Raw genomic sequence first — 23,219 nt, forward strand, 5'->3', positions numbered from 1 at the left:
ACAACGCATCAACAGTAACTCAGAAGCCCATAAGACCGGCCCATTGATTAAGGCCCGTAACTAAGCAAGCCCACTAAGCGTAGTCTCGAGTCACAACCGGACTCGCAAGCATGGTTGCGGGTCATGCTGTTTGTGTTGATGGTTGCGAGTCGCAACCTATGTCGCAACCATGGTTTCGGCTGATCATGCTAAGGTTTTGAGTCGTAACGGGACTCGTAACCTGTGTCGCAACCTGTGGTCTCGGCTTGTCATGTTATGGTTGCGAGTCGTAACCAGGTGTTCTCGACTCGCAACTGGTGTCGCAACGTGGAGATTTCGAGTCGCAACCAGGGGTTCCGACTCCCCAGCAGCTGCTGATCCTTCGCAGATTGTACTATCCAATAGAATTCATGCAGAATTATGTACTATCCACTAAACATGTTTTGTTGTCTAATATTTACTCAAAATGGATCAAACAATGCAGGTTTCAAATATTCAAACCACATTCAAAGCATATTCAAGTTGTTCTTCATGTATTCAAACACATTCATCAAGTTCTTCATATATTCAAAACATATTCATAACACATTCAACCCTTATTCTACCAACATTATGAACAAGCATCAAAACATTTAGCATAACACCACAAGCTCGGTTTTTATACTAATCCGATTACATGCCAAGTGCAAACCGGTTTTATGAACATCGATTACTAGTGGTTCAAACTTCATTTAGACACAAAATATCACAACTCACCATATAATATATGTTAACCGATTTATCACAATCATGCACATAATATCATCATCCTTTGTTCAACAAGTAGCTATTTTCTTTCAAGTAACATTTTTATCATAAACAATCATTTCATGTGCAACAACTTAGCAAACAACCATAATGTCATAATCATCAATCCAAGCACAAACACAATAAGAATCACTAACCGGTTAAGAGGTAGGAAAGGTGAACTCCAAGTGTCGATTTCCAAGCTTGAGCCGAAAATCCTAGTGCTAACCGATTGGATCCGAAAATGATGTGTGTTTGTGTCCTTAGGGTTTTAGTGAGAGTGTGTGTGTAGGAGTGTGAGTGTGGTTGCCCAAAAAGTGACAAGGTTGGCAAGGAGTATGCTATATATACTAGTTCCACAAGGTGCACCCTAAAGGGCTTACTAGCCGGTTAAGGAGGTCACGGCCCAAAGGCCCAAATCGGTTATGTTCACTCGAGACCACATGGTCTCGAGTCGGGTCCTTGTGTTCTCGAGTCGCATACACACGTACGTATACACATAGCACATAGTCACTTAGATTGCATACACATAATCATATAATTCAACGATTCAATTAGCCATACATGTTCAACACGTTACATCAAGACACAACGAAAGGTTCTAGATTTCGGGTTGTCACATATGCCCTACAATGTCCCTACATGATGCTTATACCCTTAAACGAATGATTGATGGATCATACGAAGCTAATTGTGAAAGAAAGTGAGAAATTACAAACTACATGGGTTAAATGTGTCAACATGTTTAAGTTATACCTCTGAGTGACCTTTTAGCAAACACAAAGCTTTGTAAAGGTAAATTGTGCTCACTAGAATGCACGGTAGAAATTTCACAAAGTTTCATTACCGTATGAGAAAGTTATGATCAAATTCGTATACGAGGGGTTAAAAGCGTCAACGTCAAAAGTTAAGACTTTTTGGGTAATAACAAGGTAAACAAGGACTTAACATGATAGGTAAAAGTCTAGGGGCCCTGGTAGGTAATTTGGAAGGGGTCAAAGTGCAAGAGATAAGTTAAGTTGACCTTTCGAAGAACCAGGAGCCAAGCATGCAATTAATGAAAAGATTTGGAATCAGATCTGAAGGCTCACGCGGCCCGCGTAAAGCCAAGGAGAACTCTTACGAGGGCCGCCTGACACGCCCAGATGTAGAAAATCGTTTTTGTTGCCTGTTCAGCCCATGTAAACGACATTTATGGCCTTAAACACTTCCAAGAGCTGCCTAAGTGACTCCTAGAACCTTAGGGACATGTGTTGATGATCAAGAACCATTGGTAGTGTTGTGTGTCAACAATCCATGGTGATTAAATCACTATATAAAGGCCTTTGGTTGCAACTTTGTGATCATTCTTTCCATCTGCTTTCTTGGAGCTTCCTGGAGCATAAGAGCAGACCCAAGCCATCTCTAATAGTGCATTAGACCTTGGTAAGTATTCTTAACCTCTCTTAGTTGAGTTTTTGCTTAGTTATAGCTTAGAAGTCAAACCGTCGTAATTAACGGTTGACTTAACGATTAATCACTTTTGGTCCAGTGATTAGTCGAATCAAAGGTAGTTATAAGTTGGTAATCATATGGGCTTTAAACCCTTAAAAGGGCACCCTCTGATTCCCATTCTAACTAGATCAAATGTCGGGTCAAAGTTGTTTATAAAAAGTCAACAGAAGCTAGGTTTTCGATTTAACGCATAAGTAGCAATGTAGAAGGCGTATAACCTATTTTATCACTCATATAACTTGGTAATGAGTTTAAGAACTGATCTAAGCTTGTTGATCCGAAAATTTCCTGTTTTGACCGGTCGGAACCGAAAGTCGCAAAACTTTGACTTTTGCTTTGACTTCAGTTCTGACCCGTTTTAGTATGATTTAGATATGCCTTAGGACTCTCTTAGGACCAGGCTACATGATGGTATAACCCTCTGTGGCTGGTTCGTTGTTTGTCTGAGTCGTTTGTACATTTCCGTTATAGGCTTAAAAGTTGACCATAATGCCCTTTTGACCTTAAAACGAGAATTTTGGACATGTTGAAGAACAATAACCTTGGTTACTGATTTCTCAACATGTCCCTAAAATTTCATGTCAATCCGAGGTCCAGAATAGGAGTTATGCTAAATAGCGCAATTAAGAAAACTTTTGTAATTAAACGACGCACTTAGCATAAAGCCTATCTAAACCCAAATTTCGACACCAAACCTTTTACACGCTGATGTAAAATAATATTTTGAGATTTTTAAAGATTTTTAATTATTTTTAACCTGCTCATAGCCTACGGTTATGACCTCGATTCGGTAAATACCGAATATACCCTTTTCGGACATAAAATGAGTTCTGCATAGTATTTTGACACCAATCCAATCGATACTGATTTTATATAATAAACATAGTATTTTGAACTTTATAATCTGATCAGAAAACTCAGATTTCCGGTATAACTCGGAAATCGCTTAAATGGCTTTTTACGCGTAATTAAACGAATAGTTCGGGTTTAAAACCTTTTTGTCACATCAGACTTATCATCAACTGATGTAACCTATTAAAATAAGTTATTTTACTGATGTATTCAGACCCGAGCTTCAGAACTATAATTAACCTCTTTTAAAATCTTTAAAATGACCAAAATACCCCTACGGGGCGTATTATGGGGTTAAACTCGTTTTGGGCATAATGGAAGGTATCCTACTGATATCACAACATATTTAGAGCATATTGACTTAGGAAACATGTATAAGACTCTTACGGTTACCCGTTACGCCATTTACGCATACGGTTCGGTTTATGTAACTAGTTTACATAAATTAGCCGAAACGGGTCAAACCTTGTCGTTTTTATCTCAAAATCCAGAATGTGGTTGGATTACCCATATTATACAAGTCTTCAAACTTGTCGGGTCTAAATCACATTCCATTTCGGTCTTCGCTTAATCTCGCGTTCGAACCGCAACTTTCCTTAAAACTAACCGGTCTAAGTTACGACTTAAATAAGACCCGTTAGGAATCTAATAGGTTAATAAAAACCTTCGTTCCAGATTGAGAGCCCCGGTAGAAGTACTTGAGCTTGCTGACTAGAATATACCGCTGAGTATAAATTGCATTGCTAGCTCAGGTAAATACTTTTAACTTATTTTCCCTATACGGGCTTGGGATACGGTATTATAATAATACCGCTTGGTCGGGTATTGAATGTTTAGTCGTATTGTGATTAAATTATTGAGGTAACCCGCTTTAATCTGTATTGTTTGAAATAAAAGCCTTTAGGGGTTAATGACCATGTCCCGGATATCCCTGACATCATTGTATTATAAAAAGGCCAAGTCTTATGCACGAGGTGTAGGCATACCCCTGACAGTGCATAAGGGAAACGGTATCTCACTCTCTTGTGGGCCTATACTTGTGGCGTGTCTGTTAATCTTGACTCGGTTTCTACATCGGGCCCTGAACGTATAACGAATATGTAAATCTGTATACAAGATTATAAAGATAATTGTCCCAAGTTATAAAAGATATGTTGTGCCTTGTGCATTCAAATCAATTTTATTAAACCTTTTCAAATGAGTCGGTTAATTGTATTTACCAGCGTAAACTGACGTATTTTCCAAAAAGGGTTAAGTGACAGGTACTGAACGTAATTGGCTGGAAGCTCAGGGCGTTAATAAGGAATCTTGCAAGTTCTAGATGCCTAAAGTCTGTTGAACAGTTTTCTTTTATTTGATCCGCCTGTGGATCCTTTACTTTCCGTGTAATACTTTGACATTACTTTGTATTCGGAATGTAATATATTTATCTTTTGCTTCCGCTGTGCATTTATATATTGTGTTGTTTGACCATGATGACATCGACTACGTCACGATACTCCCCACCGGGCCCACCGGTGATACGTGGAAATTTCGGGGTGTGACAGGTTGGTATCAGAGCCAACATTGAGTGAATACTCTGAGTCTAGACTTAACATAGGAATACTCTCAATTCTAATCTGGAATTTATTGCTTCCAATTATTTTTATATATTGGATATGTCGCCAAGCGAAGAAGCTGTATTAGAAATTCTCCACACCCGGAGCCTGAAAATGTTAAGCTTCGTATCGCGGCTAGGATGAAACGTGCATCCAGGAAGAAAACATTCAGAGATAAGGTGAAAACTCCTTTTTGCTGAAGATCGTATCTTTAATAAGTCCTTGTAAGGACATGTTTATCTTTTAGTCCCTTCATGGACAACATCATTCCTTTCAAGTCCCGTTAGGGCAATTATGTACTCCTTTATCATTTTGTATGAATATAATATATCAAATAAATCAAATTATTATCCCTTTTCATAATTGATCTACCAGTAAATATATTGAAAGAATCTTAAAGGGTAAAACCTAGCTTAAATGTCATTAAAGACCTAGCTTTGATGGAAAAACATGTTTAAAAGAGATCAGATTCTTGTTAACATCCGAAAACATGTTAACACTCCTAACAACAGTAATACGATAAAATTGCACTCGTCATCTTTGCATTGGGAAATTCCAAACCCTTATCTAGCCTAGTAATTTAGAATCATGGCTTAAATCACCAAACGAAGATGATCATATTATAAACATCCATTAGTGATGAAGTGCCTACGGGCCAAACTTGTTTTCCGATAAGACAACGACCGAGGTGGTCTTTGACCCCCGTCTAGAGATGTTAGACTACGTCCAAGCATAACAGTTTGTATGATCAATACGATCCTGACTGATATCATCAAATGAAGATGGTCATATTATAAACATCCATAAGTGATGAAATGCCTACGGGCCATACTTATCGTCCTAAGGGACAAAATACAGTTGATGTCTTTGACTCTCTGTCAAGAAAGGGTAATGAAATATGTTCAAACCTTAATGCCTAGATTCTCTGAAATCATGGCTTATAAACTAAAGCAGTCCTTGTGACTAGGCCTTTTGCGCCACTTTAATATCCTTAATGTTTTATAACTAGGATAAATTATAATGAAAATATAACTGACAAATTAACCAATATGGTTCATATTACCATGGTTGATGAATCGTCAAAAATGACGATTCCAAAATAACCTCTGAGTAAATAATTGTCACTATGTATGTAGCAATCAAGCTACATGGCTGGATCGGATGAGGTCAACAGCCATCCGAGGGAGGATAATGATGCTCCCAGAGTTAATATAACTGGTGCGGAACTGCGGGCATTAATAGATAATGCCGATACGCAAGCTCTCGACAGAGAGTATGATGAGTCAAGTGATGCACACTCTAAGACTTTATCTGTGGCTCGTAGTAAGCCCCTTTCTAAATCACACAAGTCAAAGGAAGACGATAATCGTAACTCGTCAAATCAAAAGAGTGTCCCGTCTAGACAGGTGGTGCTTTATCAAGAGGCACCAGTTAAGACCTGCTCATACAAATATTTTATCTCCTGCAAGCCCAGAGACTTCACAGGAGAAAAAGGAGCCATCGACTGCATGACGTGGCTCGATGAGATGGACACCGTTGTTGACATCAGTGGATGTGCAGAGCAAGACATTGTGAAGTTTGTTTCACAATCTTTTAAAGGAGAAGCTCTAGCTTGGTGGAGGTCACTGATCCAAGCTACGGGGAAGATCCCTTTGTACAACATGACTTGGGATCAGTTCGTTGCTCTTATCAAAGAAAATTACTGTCCTCAACATGAAGTTGAGAAAATTGAGACTGAATTCTTGACATTAGTCATGGAGAACTTAGATTGTCAAGCATACCTTACAAGTTTCAATACTATGTCTCGATTGGTTCCTTACTTAATCACGCCGGAACCAAAGCGTATAGCTCGCTTTATTGGGGGTCTATCCCCAGAGATAAAGGCAAGTGTGAAAGCATCGAGACCTGCTACGTTTAGGTCAGCAGCCGACCTGTCGCTATCTCTAACCCTTGATATAGTCAGAAACAAGGCAGCAAAAGCCTCAGAAGATGGTAAACGTATAAGGGAGGATGAGGATTCTCATCGCTCCAATAAGAAGACAAAGAGGAACTCAGAGGATAAGAAGAGTTCCGGGTTTAAGAAAGACAGCCAGCAGTCGGGTGAGAAGACCAGGTGCGAAACCTGTAGGAAATACCACCTCGGGAAATGCAGATTTAAATCTCAGCCTCTACCTTGTGGGATTTGCAAGTCTAAGGAACATCAAACCTTGGAATGCAAGGAGTTGAAGGACGCAACCTGCTACGGTTGCAACGAAAAGGGGCATATCAAGACTAACTGCCCTAGAAATCAGAAGAAGCCCGAAGAGGCCAAGAGAATAAACGCATGAGTCTTCAGGATGAACGCCCAGGAGATGGTGCAGTATGATAAATATATAGCAGGTACCTTTCCTTATCAAGCAGTTTATGCAGAAATTTGTTTGATGCTGGCACATATAATTCTATAATGAATGATAAATGTTGAGAATTGTTTAGGACTCCGGTCATCTAATACGAGATGGAAATTGGCCGTTGATACTTAAGAAAACGCTCCAACAAATCTTAGATTGATATTTTGTATCTATTAGGAATTACTCTTTTCCTGTTACCCTGATGACAAGCTTTCATGCTAACCAAAATTCATCAATATAATAAAGACAGATGTGACGTTTTGATCCCCTGTCAAAAAGATGATGGATTAGGTCCAAACCTTAAATGCCATTGATGGTCTTTCGTGACCTAGGCTAAACATAATGAATATATATATATTAAATAACATTCATTAAGAATGTTAGTACTATATTGGCCTGTATGGTCTATAGATACCACGGTTAGTATATGTTAAGGCCATCAGGAAGAAGAATAGCAGTTGTTGGATTGCAACTAAGAAATTGTTTTATTGGTGTTAGGAACCAATATCGAGTATGGCAAACTCAGATAAGACAGCGGTTGATCGTGTTATGAATGATGCGACACATGCCAATGATACTACGATTGTGAGCCTTAGAATTTCCGAAGATGTTCTTCAAACTATGATAAACGCAGCTGTTGGGAAGGCTGTGAAGGAGGCTGTGAAAAGGTTCAAGGAGCCCATGCTACTCGCTCCAAATTTTATCTAGGACCACATTTCCTTACTCATAAGGGGGACCTTGTTCATACCTCAAATGCAAAAGATAAGCTAAAAAGGAAAAGGGAGGAAAATAACTCCTAGAGCTCTATAAAGAAGAACAAACAAAAGTCCAACCAGAAACCAGTATGCAAGACCTGCAAGAAACACCATTATGGAAAATGCAGGTTCGCACCAAAATCCCAATCACAACCAAGGGCTTGTGGGATCTACAAATCAGGGGAACATAAAACGTTGGACTGCAAGGACATGGAGAATGCAGTCTGCTTCGGCTGTAATGAGAAAGGCCACATCAAGACCACGTGCCCTAAATATGTCAAAGGAAATGCGGCTAAAGAAGGAAAGCCTAAGAATGAAAATGCCTAAATACCTGAGCTAGTTCATAAATAATGGCCTCAGGTACATTCCTTGATTTTTATCAGAGATTTAAATGCTAAGAGTTTTTATTTTGGTTCGGATACCAATAAATCCTTCATAAACTATAGGTACATATATATTAAGTGTAAGGTAAAACTTACCGGTAGAAAATTCACAGGAACTATTCCTTCTATTCCTGTCAAAATTCTTCAATCATAAAGTCCTAATGTACCCTCTCTCCAGATAAAATACAACATCCTATAAAATTGATATCCCTTTGATCCCCATTGATTTCGAATACCAAATGGTATGACAAAAGCGCCATATGAGGATCGGTGTATCTTAATGTGTCCCATAAATTGCTTCCATGCCTGATCAGTATGGAGGTTTAACGCATGGAACCGCAAGGATATTCAAATAAACATATGGTACTAAAGTCAACCAGTGGTATTCAAAGAAGATATCCAGAATGTAATTCTCCAAGTAAGTGTCTTTGATTGAATCTATGGACTCGTACATGTGACACAAGCAAGGATGGATGAACTGGAGCCTGAGATTTGGAAAATCTCTGTAATCTCCTTGTATCTTGATTCTTGATTATCTTCTCTTAAGACTACCCTGTTTACCTCCCGATGGGCGAGTAGAGTTAAGATTTATATCCCATTTAGGGCTGCGTTATTATTATGAAATCTCCAAGACAGCTAGTACCATTGTTAGAAGGGTCACAAACCCTGGTTAAGTAAGTTTTGAAATAGAGGATTCATATAGACTAACTTAATAATCTGAGAGTTCGGTATAATTAATTAAGTAAGACGGTTTATTCTGCTTATGCAATATTACCGCAACCCTAATTCGGCATCGATTACGAAATTCCATCAACTGCCCAGGATCGTCGAATTGTTCGACTAATGACGAGGATTAGTTATTCCCTGAAATTAATTAAGCAGTGGTGGGAATAACCATCTCACCCTAAGATAAGCTGTCTATAATAATTGATATATAAGCATCAAGGCTGCTCCTTGGGAGACCTTGTATAGATGGAATATTAAACATCTATTGTTAGAACAATAGATTGGTAAGTCCAATATTCAGGATCTGAAAGTGGCACTGGAAACAACAAATAAGATCATGCAAATCCCAAATCATCTGTAAGGTGCTAATATTCGGCAGAATAATCAAGGATTAATGAAAAATAGCAAACCTCCTAAATTCTTGTTAAGGAATAAGGTTCAACAAAAGATAACACCCAGGAAAGGTGTGCCAAATTTGTTAAATTATCAGGCGAGTTAAAGCTCTGAATGTATAGAATCATTTGAAGAAAATCGAATGTATCAAGATCAAGTAGCTTATAAGCTAAAACCTACTTAAGAAGCTTGACGGAGCTCGCAATGCATTGCACACCAATGACTGAAGGATGTATTCCGCCAGTAAGTCAGGAAACACTATCACTCAATGATATGCAGATTTATGATGTGATAAGCATCCTGTATCGATTGAGAATCGACAGATTAAGAAGCTCCAAAAGCATACAAGTATCTAATATAGGGGTCACCTTGGGAGTTTGGGAAGACTCCAGATATGTTATAGAAGTTAAGTCCATTATGCGACAAAAAGTACTTCAAGCATTTTAGCAAATCTCAAGGTCGAGATTTCTTTTAAGGGGGTGAGGATGTAACACCTCGAAAATTCACGTCCTATAATGTACTGACACGTGTCATAAGCTTGAACGAGTCAATGAATACTACAGAGGGACTAAAGTTGACAAACATAGAAAGTATGTGAATTCAAGGGTTCAAAATGTCAACAATGGATAAATATGCCCTACAATGTCCCTACATGATGTTTATACCCTTAAACGAATGATTGATGGATCATACGAAGCTAATTGTGAAAGAAAGTGAGAAATTACAAACTACAGGGGTTAAATGTGTCAACATGTTTAATTTATACCTCTGAGTGACCTTTTAGCAAACACAAAGCTTTGTAAAGGTAAATTATGCTCACTAGAATGCACGGTAGAAATTTCACAAAGTTTCATTACCGTATGAGTAAGTTATGATCAAATTCGTATACAAGGTAAACAAGGACTTAACATGATAGGTAAAAGTCTAGGGGCCCTTGTAGGTAATTTGGAAGGGGTCAAAGTGGAAGAGATAAGTTAAGTTGACCTTTCGAAGAACCAGGAGCCAAGCATGCAATTAATGAAAAGATTTGGAATCAGATCTGAAGGCTCACGCGGCCCGCGTAAAGCCAAGGAGAACTCTTACGAGGGCCGCCTGACACGCCCAGATGCAGAAAATCGTTTTTGTTGCATGTTCAGCCCATGTAAACGACATTTATGGCCTTAAACACTTCCAAGAGCTGCCTAAGTGACTCCTAGAACCTTAAGGACATGTGTTGATGATCAAGAACCATTGGTAGTGTTGTGTGTCAACAATCCATGGCGATTAAATCACTATATAAAGGCCTTTGGTTGCAACTTTGTGATCATTCTTTCCATCTGCTTTCTTGGAGCTTCCTGGAGCATAAGAGCAGACCCAAGCCATCTCTAATAGTGCATTAGACCTTGGTAAGTATTCTTAACCTCTCTTAGTTGAGTTTTTGCTTAGTTATAGCTTAGAAGTCAAACCGTCGTAATTAACGGTTGACTTAACTATTAATCACTTTTGGTCCAGTGATTAGTCGAATCAAAGGTAGTTATAAGTTGGTAATCATATGGGCTTTAAACGCTTAAAAGGGCACCCTCTGATTCCCATTCTAACTAGATCAAATGTTGGGTCAAAGTTGTTTATAAAAAGTCAACAGAAGCTAGGTTTTCGATTTAACGCATAAGTAGCAATGTAGAAGGCGTATAACCTATTTTATCACTCATATAACTTGGTAATGAGTTTAAGAACTGATCTAAGCTTGTTGATCCGACAATTTCCTGTTTTGACCCGGTTCAGAACCGAAAGTCGCAAAACTTTGACTTTTGCTTTGACTTCAGTTCTGACCCGTTTTAGTATGATTTAGATATGCCTTAGGACTCTCTTAGGACCAGGCTACATGATGGTATAACCCTCTGTGGCTGGTTCGTTATTTGTCCGAGTCGTTTGTACATTTCCGTTATATGCTTAAAAGTTGACCATAATGCCCTTTTGACCTTAAAACGAGAATTTTGGACATGTGGAAGGACAATAACCGTGTTTACTGATTTCTAAACATGTCCCTAAAATTTCATGTCAATCCGAGGTCCAGAATAGGAGTTATGCTAAATAGCGCAATTAAGAAAACTTTTGTAATTAAACGACGCACTTAGCATAAAGCCTATCTAAACCCAAATTTCGACATCAAACCTTTTACACGCTGATGTAAAATAATATTTTGAGATTTTTAAAGATTTTTAATTATTTTTAACCTGCTCATAGCCTACGGTTATGACCTCGATTCGGTAAATACCGAATATACCCTTTTCGGACATAAAATGAGTTCTACATAGTATTTTGACACCAATCCAATCGCTACTGATTTTATATTATAAATATAGTATTTTGAACTTTATAATCTGATCAGAAAACTCAGATTTCTGGTATAACTCGGAAATCGCTTAAATGGTTTTTTACGCGTAATTAAACGCATAGTTCGGGTTTAAAACCTTTCTGTCACATCAGACTTATCATCAACTGATGTAACCTATTAAAATAAGTTATTTTACTGATGTATTCAGACCCGAGCTTCAGAACTATAATTAACCTCTTTTAAATTCTTTAAAATGACCAAAATACCCCTACGGGGCGTATTATGGGGTTAAACTCGTTTTGGGCATAATGGAAGGTATCCTACTGATATCACAACATATTTATAGCATATTGACTTAGGAAACCTGTATAAGACTCTTATGGTTACCCGTTACGCCATTTACGCGTACGGTTCGGTTTATGTAACTAGTTTACATAAATTAGCCGAAACGGGTCAAACCTTGTCGTTTTTATCTCAAAATCCAGAATGTGGTTGGATTACCCATATTATACAAGTCTTCAAACTTGTCGGGTCTAAATCACATTCCATTTCGGTCTTCGCTTAATCTCGCGTTCGAACCGCAACTTTCCTTAAAACTAACCGGTCTAAGTTACAACTTAAATAAGACCCGTTAGGAATCTAATAGGTTAATAAAAACCTTCGTTCCAGATTGAGAGCCCCAGTAGAAGTACTTGTGCTTGCTGACTAGAATATACAGCTGAGTATAAATTGCATTGCTAGCTCAGGTAAATACTTTTAACTTATTTTCCCTATACGGGCTTGGGATACGGTATTATAATAATACCGCTTGGTCGGGTATTGAATGTTTAGTCGTATTGTGATTAAATTATTGAGGTAACCCGCTTTAATCTGTATTGTTTGAAATAAAAGCCTTTAAGGGTTAATGACCATGTCCCGGATATCCCTGACATCATTGTATTATAAAATGGCCACGTCTTATGCACGAGGTGTAGGCATACTCCTGACAGTGCATAAGGGAAACGGTATCTCACTCTCTTGTGGGCCTATACTTGTGGCGTGTCTGTTAATCTTGACTCAGTTTCTACATCAGGCCCTGAACGTATAACGAACATGTAAATCTGTATACAAGATTATAAAGATAATTGTCCCAAGTTATAAAAGATATGTTGTGCCTTGTGCATTCAAATCAATTTTATTAAACCTTTTCAAATGAGTCTGTTAATTGTATTTACCAGTGTAAACTGACGTATTTTCCAAAAAGGGTTAAGTGACAGGTACTGAACGTAATTGGCTGGAAGCTCAGGGCGTTAATAAGGAATCTTGCAAGTTCTAGATGCCTAAAGTCTGTTGAACAGTTTTCTTTTATTTGATCCGCCTGTGGATCCTTTACTTTCCGTGTAATACTTTGACATTACTTTGTATTCGGAATGTAACATATTTATCTTTTGTTTCCGCTGTGCATTTATATATTGTGTTGTTTGACCATGATGACATCGACTACGTCACGATACTCCCCACCGGGCCCACCGGTGATACGTGGAAATTTCGGGGTGTGACGGGGGGGGGGGGTCTTAGGCTAGGGTTTAACCAAATAGTTAGTTTATGGTTAAAATTCAAGTGTTTAGTTAGATGTTTAGTTACTGGATATTTATATAGTGTGTTGTAATGTTCGGGGATCATAACTAGCTTGGTAATGTTAAAACAATGCTTCTAGTGAAATTTGGTGTTTCGGGTAGCGTCCGCTTGTTCGGTTGGTTACCGGTTCGTTAAGGTGCTAAACTATGCAGTTTAGTGTGCTTTATGTTACCTTTTGTGACACTTTTGATTCCCGACACTTAGGAAAGCATTCAAGACCATTTAACTTTATTTATGCATGATATTAGATTGTTTAAATGCTGAATTTACTAATTTTCTGTAGAATTCTGCAGTTTATGTGAGTTTTAGGCACTTTCCGGCACTTAAACTATCTCTAGAAAGACAGTTTTATGATCCTTAGTTTCCTACAAACTACACTAGTGTGACTCTTGGTTTCTGGCTCGTTCTGTGTCTCAATACAATATTTGTCTATTCACTGAACTCTGTCAGCATTTTTCTGAATTGTCTGATAACTGTGTTGCCGGTGTTTCGTGCATCATTCGATTCAACAAAGTTTGTATGCAGTAATGATATGTCATTTGCAATATATGATGCACATGTATGTATATGGTAATAATCAGGAAGCAACTCAAGTAATTTATTGTAATTCAGCACAATCATTAAGCTCTAATCATTGTTTAATAATTGTACAGATGCATGCAATTTTGACAGTTGTCACAATCCTGGCGTGGCGTGCGACGATGGATATGATTCCGACGGTGGAGGCTCTGGCCAGAAGGGGAGTAATGCTCGCCGATGATGAGTGCAGTTTTTGCGAGTCTGGTCCGGATTCGGTTAGTCATATTTTTACGGCTTGTCCGTTGGCATTGGGGTTATGGGAAAATATTACTTTTTGGTTTCGGGTTCGGAATTTCTTCGTTTTCTCTGTCCAAGACCTGTTGAATATTCATTAGCATGAATCTAGGGGGTGTCGGAGAAAGAGGCGTTGAAAGGTGTTATAATTGTCTCTTGTTGGTTTCTATGGAAGGCCAGGAACGAGTTGAGATTTAATGGTAAGAGAAGCAGCGTCGAAGAGGTCTTTAGTTTTGTTAGATCGGCTAGTTTTTTGTGGTATAAACATAGGGCTAAGAAGGATTCGTGTGTTTGAGAGGATTGGTGTAAATTTGTTAATATGTAATTTTAGTTGTTTGTTTTTTACCGTCCCGGTTTTCAGGTTCGATGTGTGTTAATGAAGTTCTCGTTTCAAAAAAAAAAAAATCATAAACCATGCATTCATTACATAGGACCTTTTGAGTAGTTGGGAGGACCACCCACATTTAAATTGTCTAGGGGCCATTATTGTACAATATAAAACTAGATGGGGGTTTTATGTAAATAGATAATTAAGTCGAAAAGAACTTGCAACTTGCAAGTGGTCAGCAGTCATATATTCCTTCCATGGTAGGTGGTCTGTCTCTGACTGGAGGCTGTTAGTTCTGACGTCATCTAATCGCCGGCGACGGTAAGGGTTTACTATTCTCCGATCATCTTCAATCAAACGGTCCTTATGAATTCACACGATTACTTTATCCATTTGTAGCATTCGATCATCAATTATGTTCGAAATTAGGGCAAACTATCATCAACCTTTATTGTTCGTATACAATTCATTGATTTTATACGCATTTGTAGGATATTGTGTTTTCTAGGGTTTGGTTGTTGATGATATATTGATATGCGGTAGTATTGTGCTTGATTTGTTGTTCTTTAAACCTAGGAATTATTCATTTATTTATTTATTCTGACAGTTGTTGAGTTTGTTTAAGTTTGATCTGCAAGTAAGGTGCTGTTTGGCAACATCTGAATGGTTTAGTGTTGAACCATCAAGAGGTCTGAACCATTAAGAGCCAGTATAATGCTTAATCGTTCGGAAGCAAATAAATGTCTGACCAATTCAGATTGGAGGTCTTAACCATTCAGACTCTGTATAAATCTTAACCATTCAGAGGCAAATGTCTGAACCATTCAGACATCTGCTCGTGAAACAAACATTCTGAACCATTAAGTGCTGAACCGGTAAGAAGTCTGAACCATTAAGAACCTCATTAAGAGGTGAACAAACAGCCCCTAAGCATTAGATGCAAGTTATTTTGTGAATTTGTATAAGTTGTGAATGATTTGGTGTATAAAGTTAGGAGATATATGATATTCCCTCACATATGTGAGATCTACCTAAGTGAGTCATGTAAGAAAGTAAGAATTGTATGTCAAGAATCCGATCCGATACGTATGAATCATAAACTATAAGAACTCAGCATAGTTATCAAAGATGCTAGGCTCACTCAAGGCGCATAGGCCTCGCCTAGGGCCAAGGCGCAAAAGAAAAAAGCGAGGGCCTTAGAAAAAACAAGTGCACAATGAAAAAAAGTTAAAAATGTATTATGTTGTAGAAAAATAATATTATATATCAAATAAAATAAACAAAAGCTATTATATAACATTTAATATCATCTAATTAGTACAAAAAGTTCTAAAATATTAGTGAATTAGTGTAGAAAAGTAGAAGTCTGGATGGAATCTTACCAGAATTTAGAGAATTTAGAGAATCTGGTCGGAAACTCTCAGGAATCTAAGAATCTCGCCGGAATTTGCTCCTGAAACATGCCTGGAGAATAAAAGTGCAATTGTCTTCCCTCACCTGGAAAATGGGTCTAGGTGCAAGAGGCGATGGCTTTAAACAACTATGGAAGTCGGAGCATTTCTATAAGATGGGCCTTCCAACTTGAATAAAATAGAAGTGAAAGAGGGCTTGTTTTAAGAAGCATGAGGCGCTTCGAGGCGTTTAGGTCCTGAGGCATGGGGCCTGAGGAAAAAGATTCATGTACGTGAAGTGCATCGAGGCGTTTATGTCGCAAGGGGCGGGGCATGAGGCAAGAGCTTCATGTATGTGAGGTGGTGTTTTATGTACAACCAAAAGTTGTATCTCTCTCATCTCTTGTAAATATCAGCCTTTTAACAAGCAAACCATTCATAATTCTTCATCATTTGGTCCTTTTTACATATTAGCCTCCTCCAGACCTTATATCTAGGGGTGTAAACGAGCCGAGCCCGGGCCCGACTAGGCTCAAGCTCGGGTCGTTATGTTTTTATGAAGCTCGAGCTCGAGCTCGGCTCGGTTCGAGCCTACTTCTCTGAGCTCGAGCTCGGCTCGCGAGTAAAACCCAAAGCTCGAGCTCGGCTCGAGCTATTTCGAGAACAACCTCAAATGAGCTAGAAGCTCGGCTCGAGCTCGTTTCAACAGCGATTAAGCGAGCCACTCGAGCTCGGCTCACCAATGTTATCATCATTATTATATTATATATATAAAAAACTAAAATTTTGTTTAGGCTCGTTTGAGCTCGCGAGCCTAAACGAGCTTTGTATTTCAGGCTCGAGCTCGGGCTCGATAACTAAACGAGCTCTATTTCAAGCTCGAGCTCGGGCTCGTTAAGGCTCGACTCGTTCGAGCTTTTAACCGAGCCGATCACGAGTTGCTCTCGAGCCTCTGGGCTTGTTTACCCCCTACTTATATCTGACCAATTTTGACCAACATGTATGTACATGAAACACTTGTTGGGTTCGTAGGCTTTAGGGTAGCCGGCCCTAGTTAGGGTTAGCCGGCCCTAGTTATTAGGCCCACTTAGTTAACTTGTTGACAAAGTAGGAAACCCTAATCTTGTTCTATAAATACCTATGATGTAATTGTAATCTGTGTCATTCTGAAAACAGTTGTGAGCATCTAATAAAAGTAAAACCCTAGTTGCAACCCGTGGACGTAGGTCACCTTGACCGAACCACGTAAATTCTCGTGTTCTTTATTTTCTGCTAGTGTGTGTGTGTGTTTGTTCCGCTTCCGCTCAAGCCTACTCTGATCCGATACCCCTAACTAGTGGTATCAGAGCCAAAGGTTCAGTTAAACACACGGTTATCGCATGAGAAGGAGAGAGCTGGACGAGAGATCTTGATCTGCTGTTGCTGCCGTCGCCGCTGACTTGTTTACGGCCCGTACCTATTCTCTGGTTACGGCTCGTAAGGTCTAGGGTTTGCTGTTGCAGATCTGGTGGTTTTGGGGTGTTTGGCGATTAGGGTTTCGGTTCTTGAACCCTGGTTATTCACTGATTTTACGCTCGGGTTTGCAGGATAAGTCGTTGGTTCGGGTACTTCGGGTTTCTGGTTTATTGAAAGTTGCTCAGGTTTCGGTTGCTTGGTTCCTTGTGGTTTTTCTGGTTTTCTCGTTTGTTATGGCTGAAGACGGGAAGTTACATTGGCTTTGACGAGGAGCGTTGCATTTAATATCATGAAAGAAACAACTGCTCGTGATATGTTAGAAGCTCTGTCAAATATGTATGAGAAGCCGTCTGCCGGTAATAGGGTGTTCTTGATGAGGGAACTGTTTAATATGAGAATGAACGAAGGCAGTTCAGTTGCTGATCACATTAACGAGGTCAATTCAATTTTGTACAGGTTAGCAACTGTGGGCATGAAGTTGGATGATGACACTCAGGCTGTGGTTTTGTTATCTTCCTTACCTGATAGTTGGTCAGGATTTGTGACAACGGTCACTGAAACTGCTGGAACTGGAAATTTGAAGTTTGATCGGGTCCGGGATAGTGTTTTGGGTGAAGACGTTCGCCGGAGGAACACTAGTGGAGGATCTGCTTCTGGTATGCTTAGTGTTAGCAGGGGAAGAGGTAAAAACAGAAGCAGTAGGAGTCGTGGGAAAAGCTTGTCTAAAGTTGGGAAGAATATGAGGTGTTGGAACTGTGGTGAAAAGGGGCATGTTAAAAACGAGTGCTGATCCTAAGAAAGAGGATGGTAAGCAGCATGTAAACAGTGTTGTGTCAGATGAATCTGATGGTGACGTACTGGTTTGCTGTGAAGAGTCTATAGATTCTTGGGCTATGGATTCTGGTTCTTCGTTTCACGCCATGCACAGCGGGGAGACGATGGTGAATCTGAAAAAAGGAGACTTTGGAAAGGTACGATTAGCTAACGGTCATGTTCTTAATGTTACGGGTATGGGAGATGTCAATCTGAAGACCCCACTGGGCACTACATGGAACTTAAAGAACGTCAGGGTAATTCCAGGTTTAACGAAGAAACTTATTTCTGTTAGTCAACTGGATAAACATGGACTAGATGTTAAGTTTGGTGGTGGGAAGTGGAAGGTGATTGATGGAAATCTTGTTGTTGCCTGTGGGAGAAGACGAGGATCGTTGTATCTAGTTGAGATACCTGTTGAGGGAGTAGCCGTCCCTGTACAACATAAAGTCTGGTTTACTGAATCTAGTAAGCGGAAGAGGGTTCAATTTGCGAACTTGAATCCTGGTGCTTTGGGGATGTCAGATGAATGTGGTCGGGGTTCTAAGTTTAAGCCAGTCAGGGGATTTGGTGATAGTGGGAGCATGGGTCGTGTTCCGAGTACAATCACAAAGAACCGTTGGGTTTTGAAGACGAAGATTCCGACTGAAGAAAAAAGCTCTCCTGGAAATAGTTTGCAAAATGTGGAGAGTGGTATTAATTCTCGGTGTATCTCTGGAGCTGGTGGATCGTGCAAGCCGGTTGAGATAGAGAATGGGTCTGATAAGACTGTTGGGTTGGAGCTTGTGGGAGCTTCAACTGGTCTCTCAGGTACTTGATGAGAGGTGTGGTTGCAACTAGGTGGCTTGGATGTGACTGAAGTCTTAGCTTGTTCTTGGAACTGGAGGCTGGGAAGACTTGAACGTAAAGATTACTGAAGTTACTGGTGATAGATTTCTTGGATGTACTTTGTGGACTATGCAAAGCCTCCGAGTGGGAGATTGTTGGGTTCGTAGGCTTTAGGGTAGCCGGCCCTAATTAGGGTTAGCCGGCCCTAGTTAGGGTTAGCCGGCCCTAGTTATTAGGCCCACTTAGTTAACTTGTTGACCAAGTAGGAAACCCTAATCTTGTTCTATAAATACCTATGATGTAATTGTAATCTGTGTCATTCTAAAAACAGTTGTCAGCATCTAATAAAAGTAAAACCCTAGTTGCAACCCGTGGACGTAGGTCACCTTGATCGAACCACGTAAATTCTCGTGTTCTTTATTTTCTGCTAGTGTGTGTGTGTGTTTGTTCCGCTTCCGCTCAAGCCTACTCTGATCCGATACCCCTAACTACACTGCCTTAAGGCCCTGAGGCATTTTTCCGTTCACCTCACGCCTCTCGTACTTCAGACACACGTTTTAAAACAAAGGAACAGGGCACAATATCATTTACTTAAGTTGGACCATGGGGCTGTTGGTGTGTGTATGCGTTTTTTTATTATTCTCTTAAATGGTAAAAGATTTGTATATTTATATCAGTGATTGCTGCATCGGTTTTAGTCATTTTTAAGTACTTTTCTTTGAATTTTTTTTCACTGTTTCATGTATTACAGCCAATGAACTTGTTCTAATTTGTTTCTAAATGGACCATTTCAGAGGTCTGTTAATAACAAGATAATATATGGCCGCCTTTCGAGCATTTCTGAACAGTCCTGTTGGGCCTAAAACCACTCATTTCTGGGGTCCTGTAGCCAACTGGGGATTTGTCGCTGCGGTACGTTTTTTACTACATGATTTACTTTGTTTTGTGGCAAGAATGTTATCATTTAAGTTTTTTTACCGGTAAATTATTGCAGGGTCTGGTGGACATGCAGAAACCTCCAGAGATGATATCGGGCAACATGACTGCAGGTTGGTTATGTCTCGTAAGTCGTATTAGAAGTGACAGTTTTGACCCGTTTAGTTAGTATATTAATTAGGGTTATACTTAGGGCTGCAAACGAACCGAACGAACAGGAACAAGACCAGTTCGTTTGTTAAGGAAATATAGTGTTCATGAACAGTTCATGAACACTTACCAAACGCGATTTTATGTTCGTATTTGTTCGCTAAGGAAATGAATGTGTTTGTGTTCGTTTAGGTAATAAACGCAACCGAGCGTCCATGAACACAAATGAAAACAAACGAACGCAAACAAGCGTTAATGAACAGAGTGTATAATCGTTTAAGATCAAATACAAAGGATTCTAAAAATAAGTAGTGCAAAGGGTATCAAACGGACTCCGATTGACCTCATTCAAGCGGCATTGGAACCGTCTCATCGAACTCTACAATGTGAGATTTTAGGTTTTCACTTTTGGATTTATATGTTGTAGATTTTAGAAGCTTTGTTTATTATCATTGTGTCTTTTCTATATTTATATGTTGTATATTTGTGTCATTGTGTGATCCATTGTGTCTTTGTACACTTCTTATTTTTAGGAGCCTTTGTAGAATTACTTAACCTAGTATATAATATAATAATACTTATTAAACTTGTTTTTTGTCGGAACTTTGAAGTTTTTAAATAAAATATCAAAATTAAAATTAATATACTAATACTAACTAAACATTTTATTTGTCGGAATTTTGAAGTATCTAATAAAATATAAAAACTAAAAACACTAATGAATTATTGAACACAGACGAACACATTACCGAATGTTCACGAACATAAATGAACGAACCCGACCTATGTTCATGTTCGTTCATTTAACTAAACGAACGTAATTTCTTGTTCGTGTTTGTTCATTTATTAAGCGAACAAACACCAACGAACTTCCCGCCAAACGGTTCACAAAGTGTTTGGTGAACGTTCGGTTCATTTACAGTCCTAGTTATACTATATATCTAATGGACCAGATAGGTACATAAAAAAACTGAAAGAAAACAGGCCAAATTGGTTGAATATCTTGAAAATCGACCAAAGCGTATAAGGTGTAAAACCTTCTAAAGCATTTAATTGAAAATTTCCGGGTGTTATTAAAATAATATAGCTCTTTAAATCTTATTTGACACACTAATTAGCCATAAAATAATAATTTCGGCCTTTTGGGCAAGAAGTGTTTCACACCCCAATTTGTTTTGACCCATGCGAAGACTTACCCATTTTGACCTGTTACTCAACCCGCACTCACACAACTTGCCCTTTTGCCATTACCTTGCTTAAATTAATGTTCTTTTTATTAAAAAAGTTATAATTTTGCGGTTTACTCGTAACTTTTTTTGGTGCAGCGATGTGTGTGTATTCCGGTTTATTCATGAGGTTTGCGTGGATGGTGCAGCCTCGTAACTATCTACTTCTAGCATGTCATGCCTCAAATGAAACCGTTCAATTGTATCAGCTTTCACGTTTTGCAAAGCATCAAGGGTAAGCTGCTTTTGATGCAAAAATGCCTTTAAATCTCTTCTTGTTAAATTTATTACTTTTTTTTAGAGTAAATTGCCATTTTAGTCCCTGGGGTTTGATCCAAATTGCCATTTTAGTCCAAATAGTTTTTTTTTCTCCTCTGGGTCCCTGACTTTTCCATTTTCTTACCATTTTGATCACATTGCCTAACTCAGTCTAAAAATCTGGTTATAACCAGGGGTATTTTTGGCATAACTGTTGTGTAGTGATAACCAGGGGTAGTTTACAACATAATTTATAAACCTCATAATAATTTAATGCCAAAAATACCCCTGATTATAACCTGGTTTTTAGACTAAGCTAGGCAATGTGATCAAAATGGCAAGAAAAAGGAAAAGTCAGGGACCCAGAGGAGAAAAAAAAACTATTTGGACTAAAATGATAATTTGGACAAAAACTCAGGGACTAAAATGGCAATTTACTTTTTTTTAATGTTTTTGTTTACTGGTGTAAGAAAAAAGCTATAATGAATTTAGTATTCCTATCTTCCCTTTAAATTACTTATGCAATTTTGTTTTCTGTCTTACCAAAGGTATTTACAGCCGAAGGAAGATAAGTCTACATCAACTTGAACGAATATGTTATTTTTCGTTTTTGTTTCGTTTGTATCTTTGAAGTTGAATGTAATCGTTGATTTGAAAAACTAAGCTATCTTGGCAGCTGCTTTAACCACCTTGATTGATCTCAATTGATGGTGATACTGATGATGATCATCATTATTGTTCTTGGGTGTTTTGTTCAATAAAGATTAATATTTTCATGATTTGATCTTCATTTTTTTTAACTGTAGGAATTTTATTAAAAAGAAAAAGATTCTGGCCTGAAGCCAAGTAGACTCAGGGGCTGTTTGTCTACCTCTTACTGGTTCAGCACTTAATGATTCTGAATGGTTAAGATTTTATACAGAGTCTGAATGGTTAAGACCTTTAATCTAAATTGATCAGACATTTGCCTTTGAACGGTTAAGCATTATACAGGCTCTCAATGATTCAGACATCTTACTGGTTCAACACTTAATGGTTCAGACCTCTTACTAGTTCAGCAATTAACCATTCACATGTTGCCAAACAGGCGAACAGCCCCTCAATGTTACAAACATTGAAACTAGACCAAGATGACTATTTTAAAGATGGGATTGTTGCTTTGTTTCTCATCTAAACATCTTATTAAACTTATGGTCAATAATGTAAAATTCTCAAGTATATCAACAATATGGTCAATAAGAATATTGACTCGGATTTGTAGAAAGAGCTGTGCTTGAGACAGCTTCACACCTTGGTTGAGAAGTGCGAGGCGAAATGTATTTGTATAAACAAAATTTGTGTTTCTTATATGAATTTTTAAAAAAAACTTTTCTACAATTTATCTCATATTATATTTGCGTGATATAGATTGTTTTGGATTTAGATTTTGTGTTGATTTATTATATTTTCTTTTATTTACGTCCATGTGATCATGTTTTAAAAAAAAGTTAAATAAATGTCATTTAGGACTATGACCTGCTATTCAGGTAAAATATCCAGTATTAGAACACCAAAATATAGTAGAATGATCTAATTGGAACAATAAATTTCATCAGTGACCTAATTGGAACACTCCTAAAACTTCATTACTATTCTCTGGTATATTCCCTTAAAATAATGACAAAAATAAGCTATGCATATGACCTAGTAAATAGATCGCTTATTATATGTATAACCAACCAAGCTATAGATACAATA

The 23,219-nt window shown here is 38.4% G+C and overlaps 1 protein-coding gene across 1 annotated transcript; it reads left to right on the top strand.

The window, feature by feature from the left end:
- Positions 1 to 14,618: 14,618 nt before the first annotated feature.
- Positions 14,619 to 22,264, top strand: LOC110911814 (mitochondrial pyruvate carrier 1). The gene is made up of 5 exons (XM_022156469.2): positions 14,619 to 14,746; positions 19,707 to 19,824; positions 19,907 to 19,961; positions 21,324 to 21,459; positions 22,031 to 22,264. The coding sequence occupies exons 2-5, from the start codon at positions 19,732 to 19,734 to the stop codon at positions 22,068 to 22,070; spliced, it is 324 nt and encodes a 107-aa protein (XP_022012161.1). The 5' UTR covers positions 14,619 to 14,746; positions 19,707 to 19,731; the 3' UTR covers positions 22,071 to 22,264.
- The last annotated feature ends 955 nt before the right edge of the window (positions 22,265 to 23,219 follow it).

This window comes from Helianthus annuus, chromosome 2, assembly GCF_002127325.2.
Source record: "Helianthus annuus cultivar XRQ/B chromosome 2, HanXRQr2.0-SUNRISE, whole genome shotgun sequence".
Taxonomy (NCBI): Eukaryota; Viridiplantae; Streptophyta; class Magnoliopsida; order Asterales; family Asteraceae; genus Helianthus; species Helianthus annuus.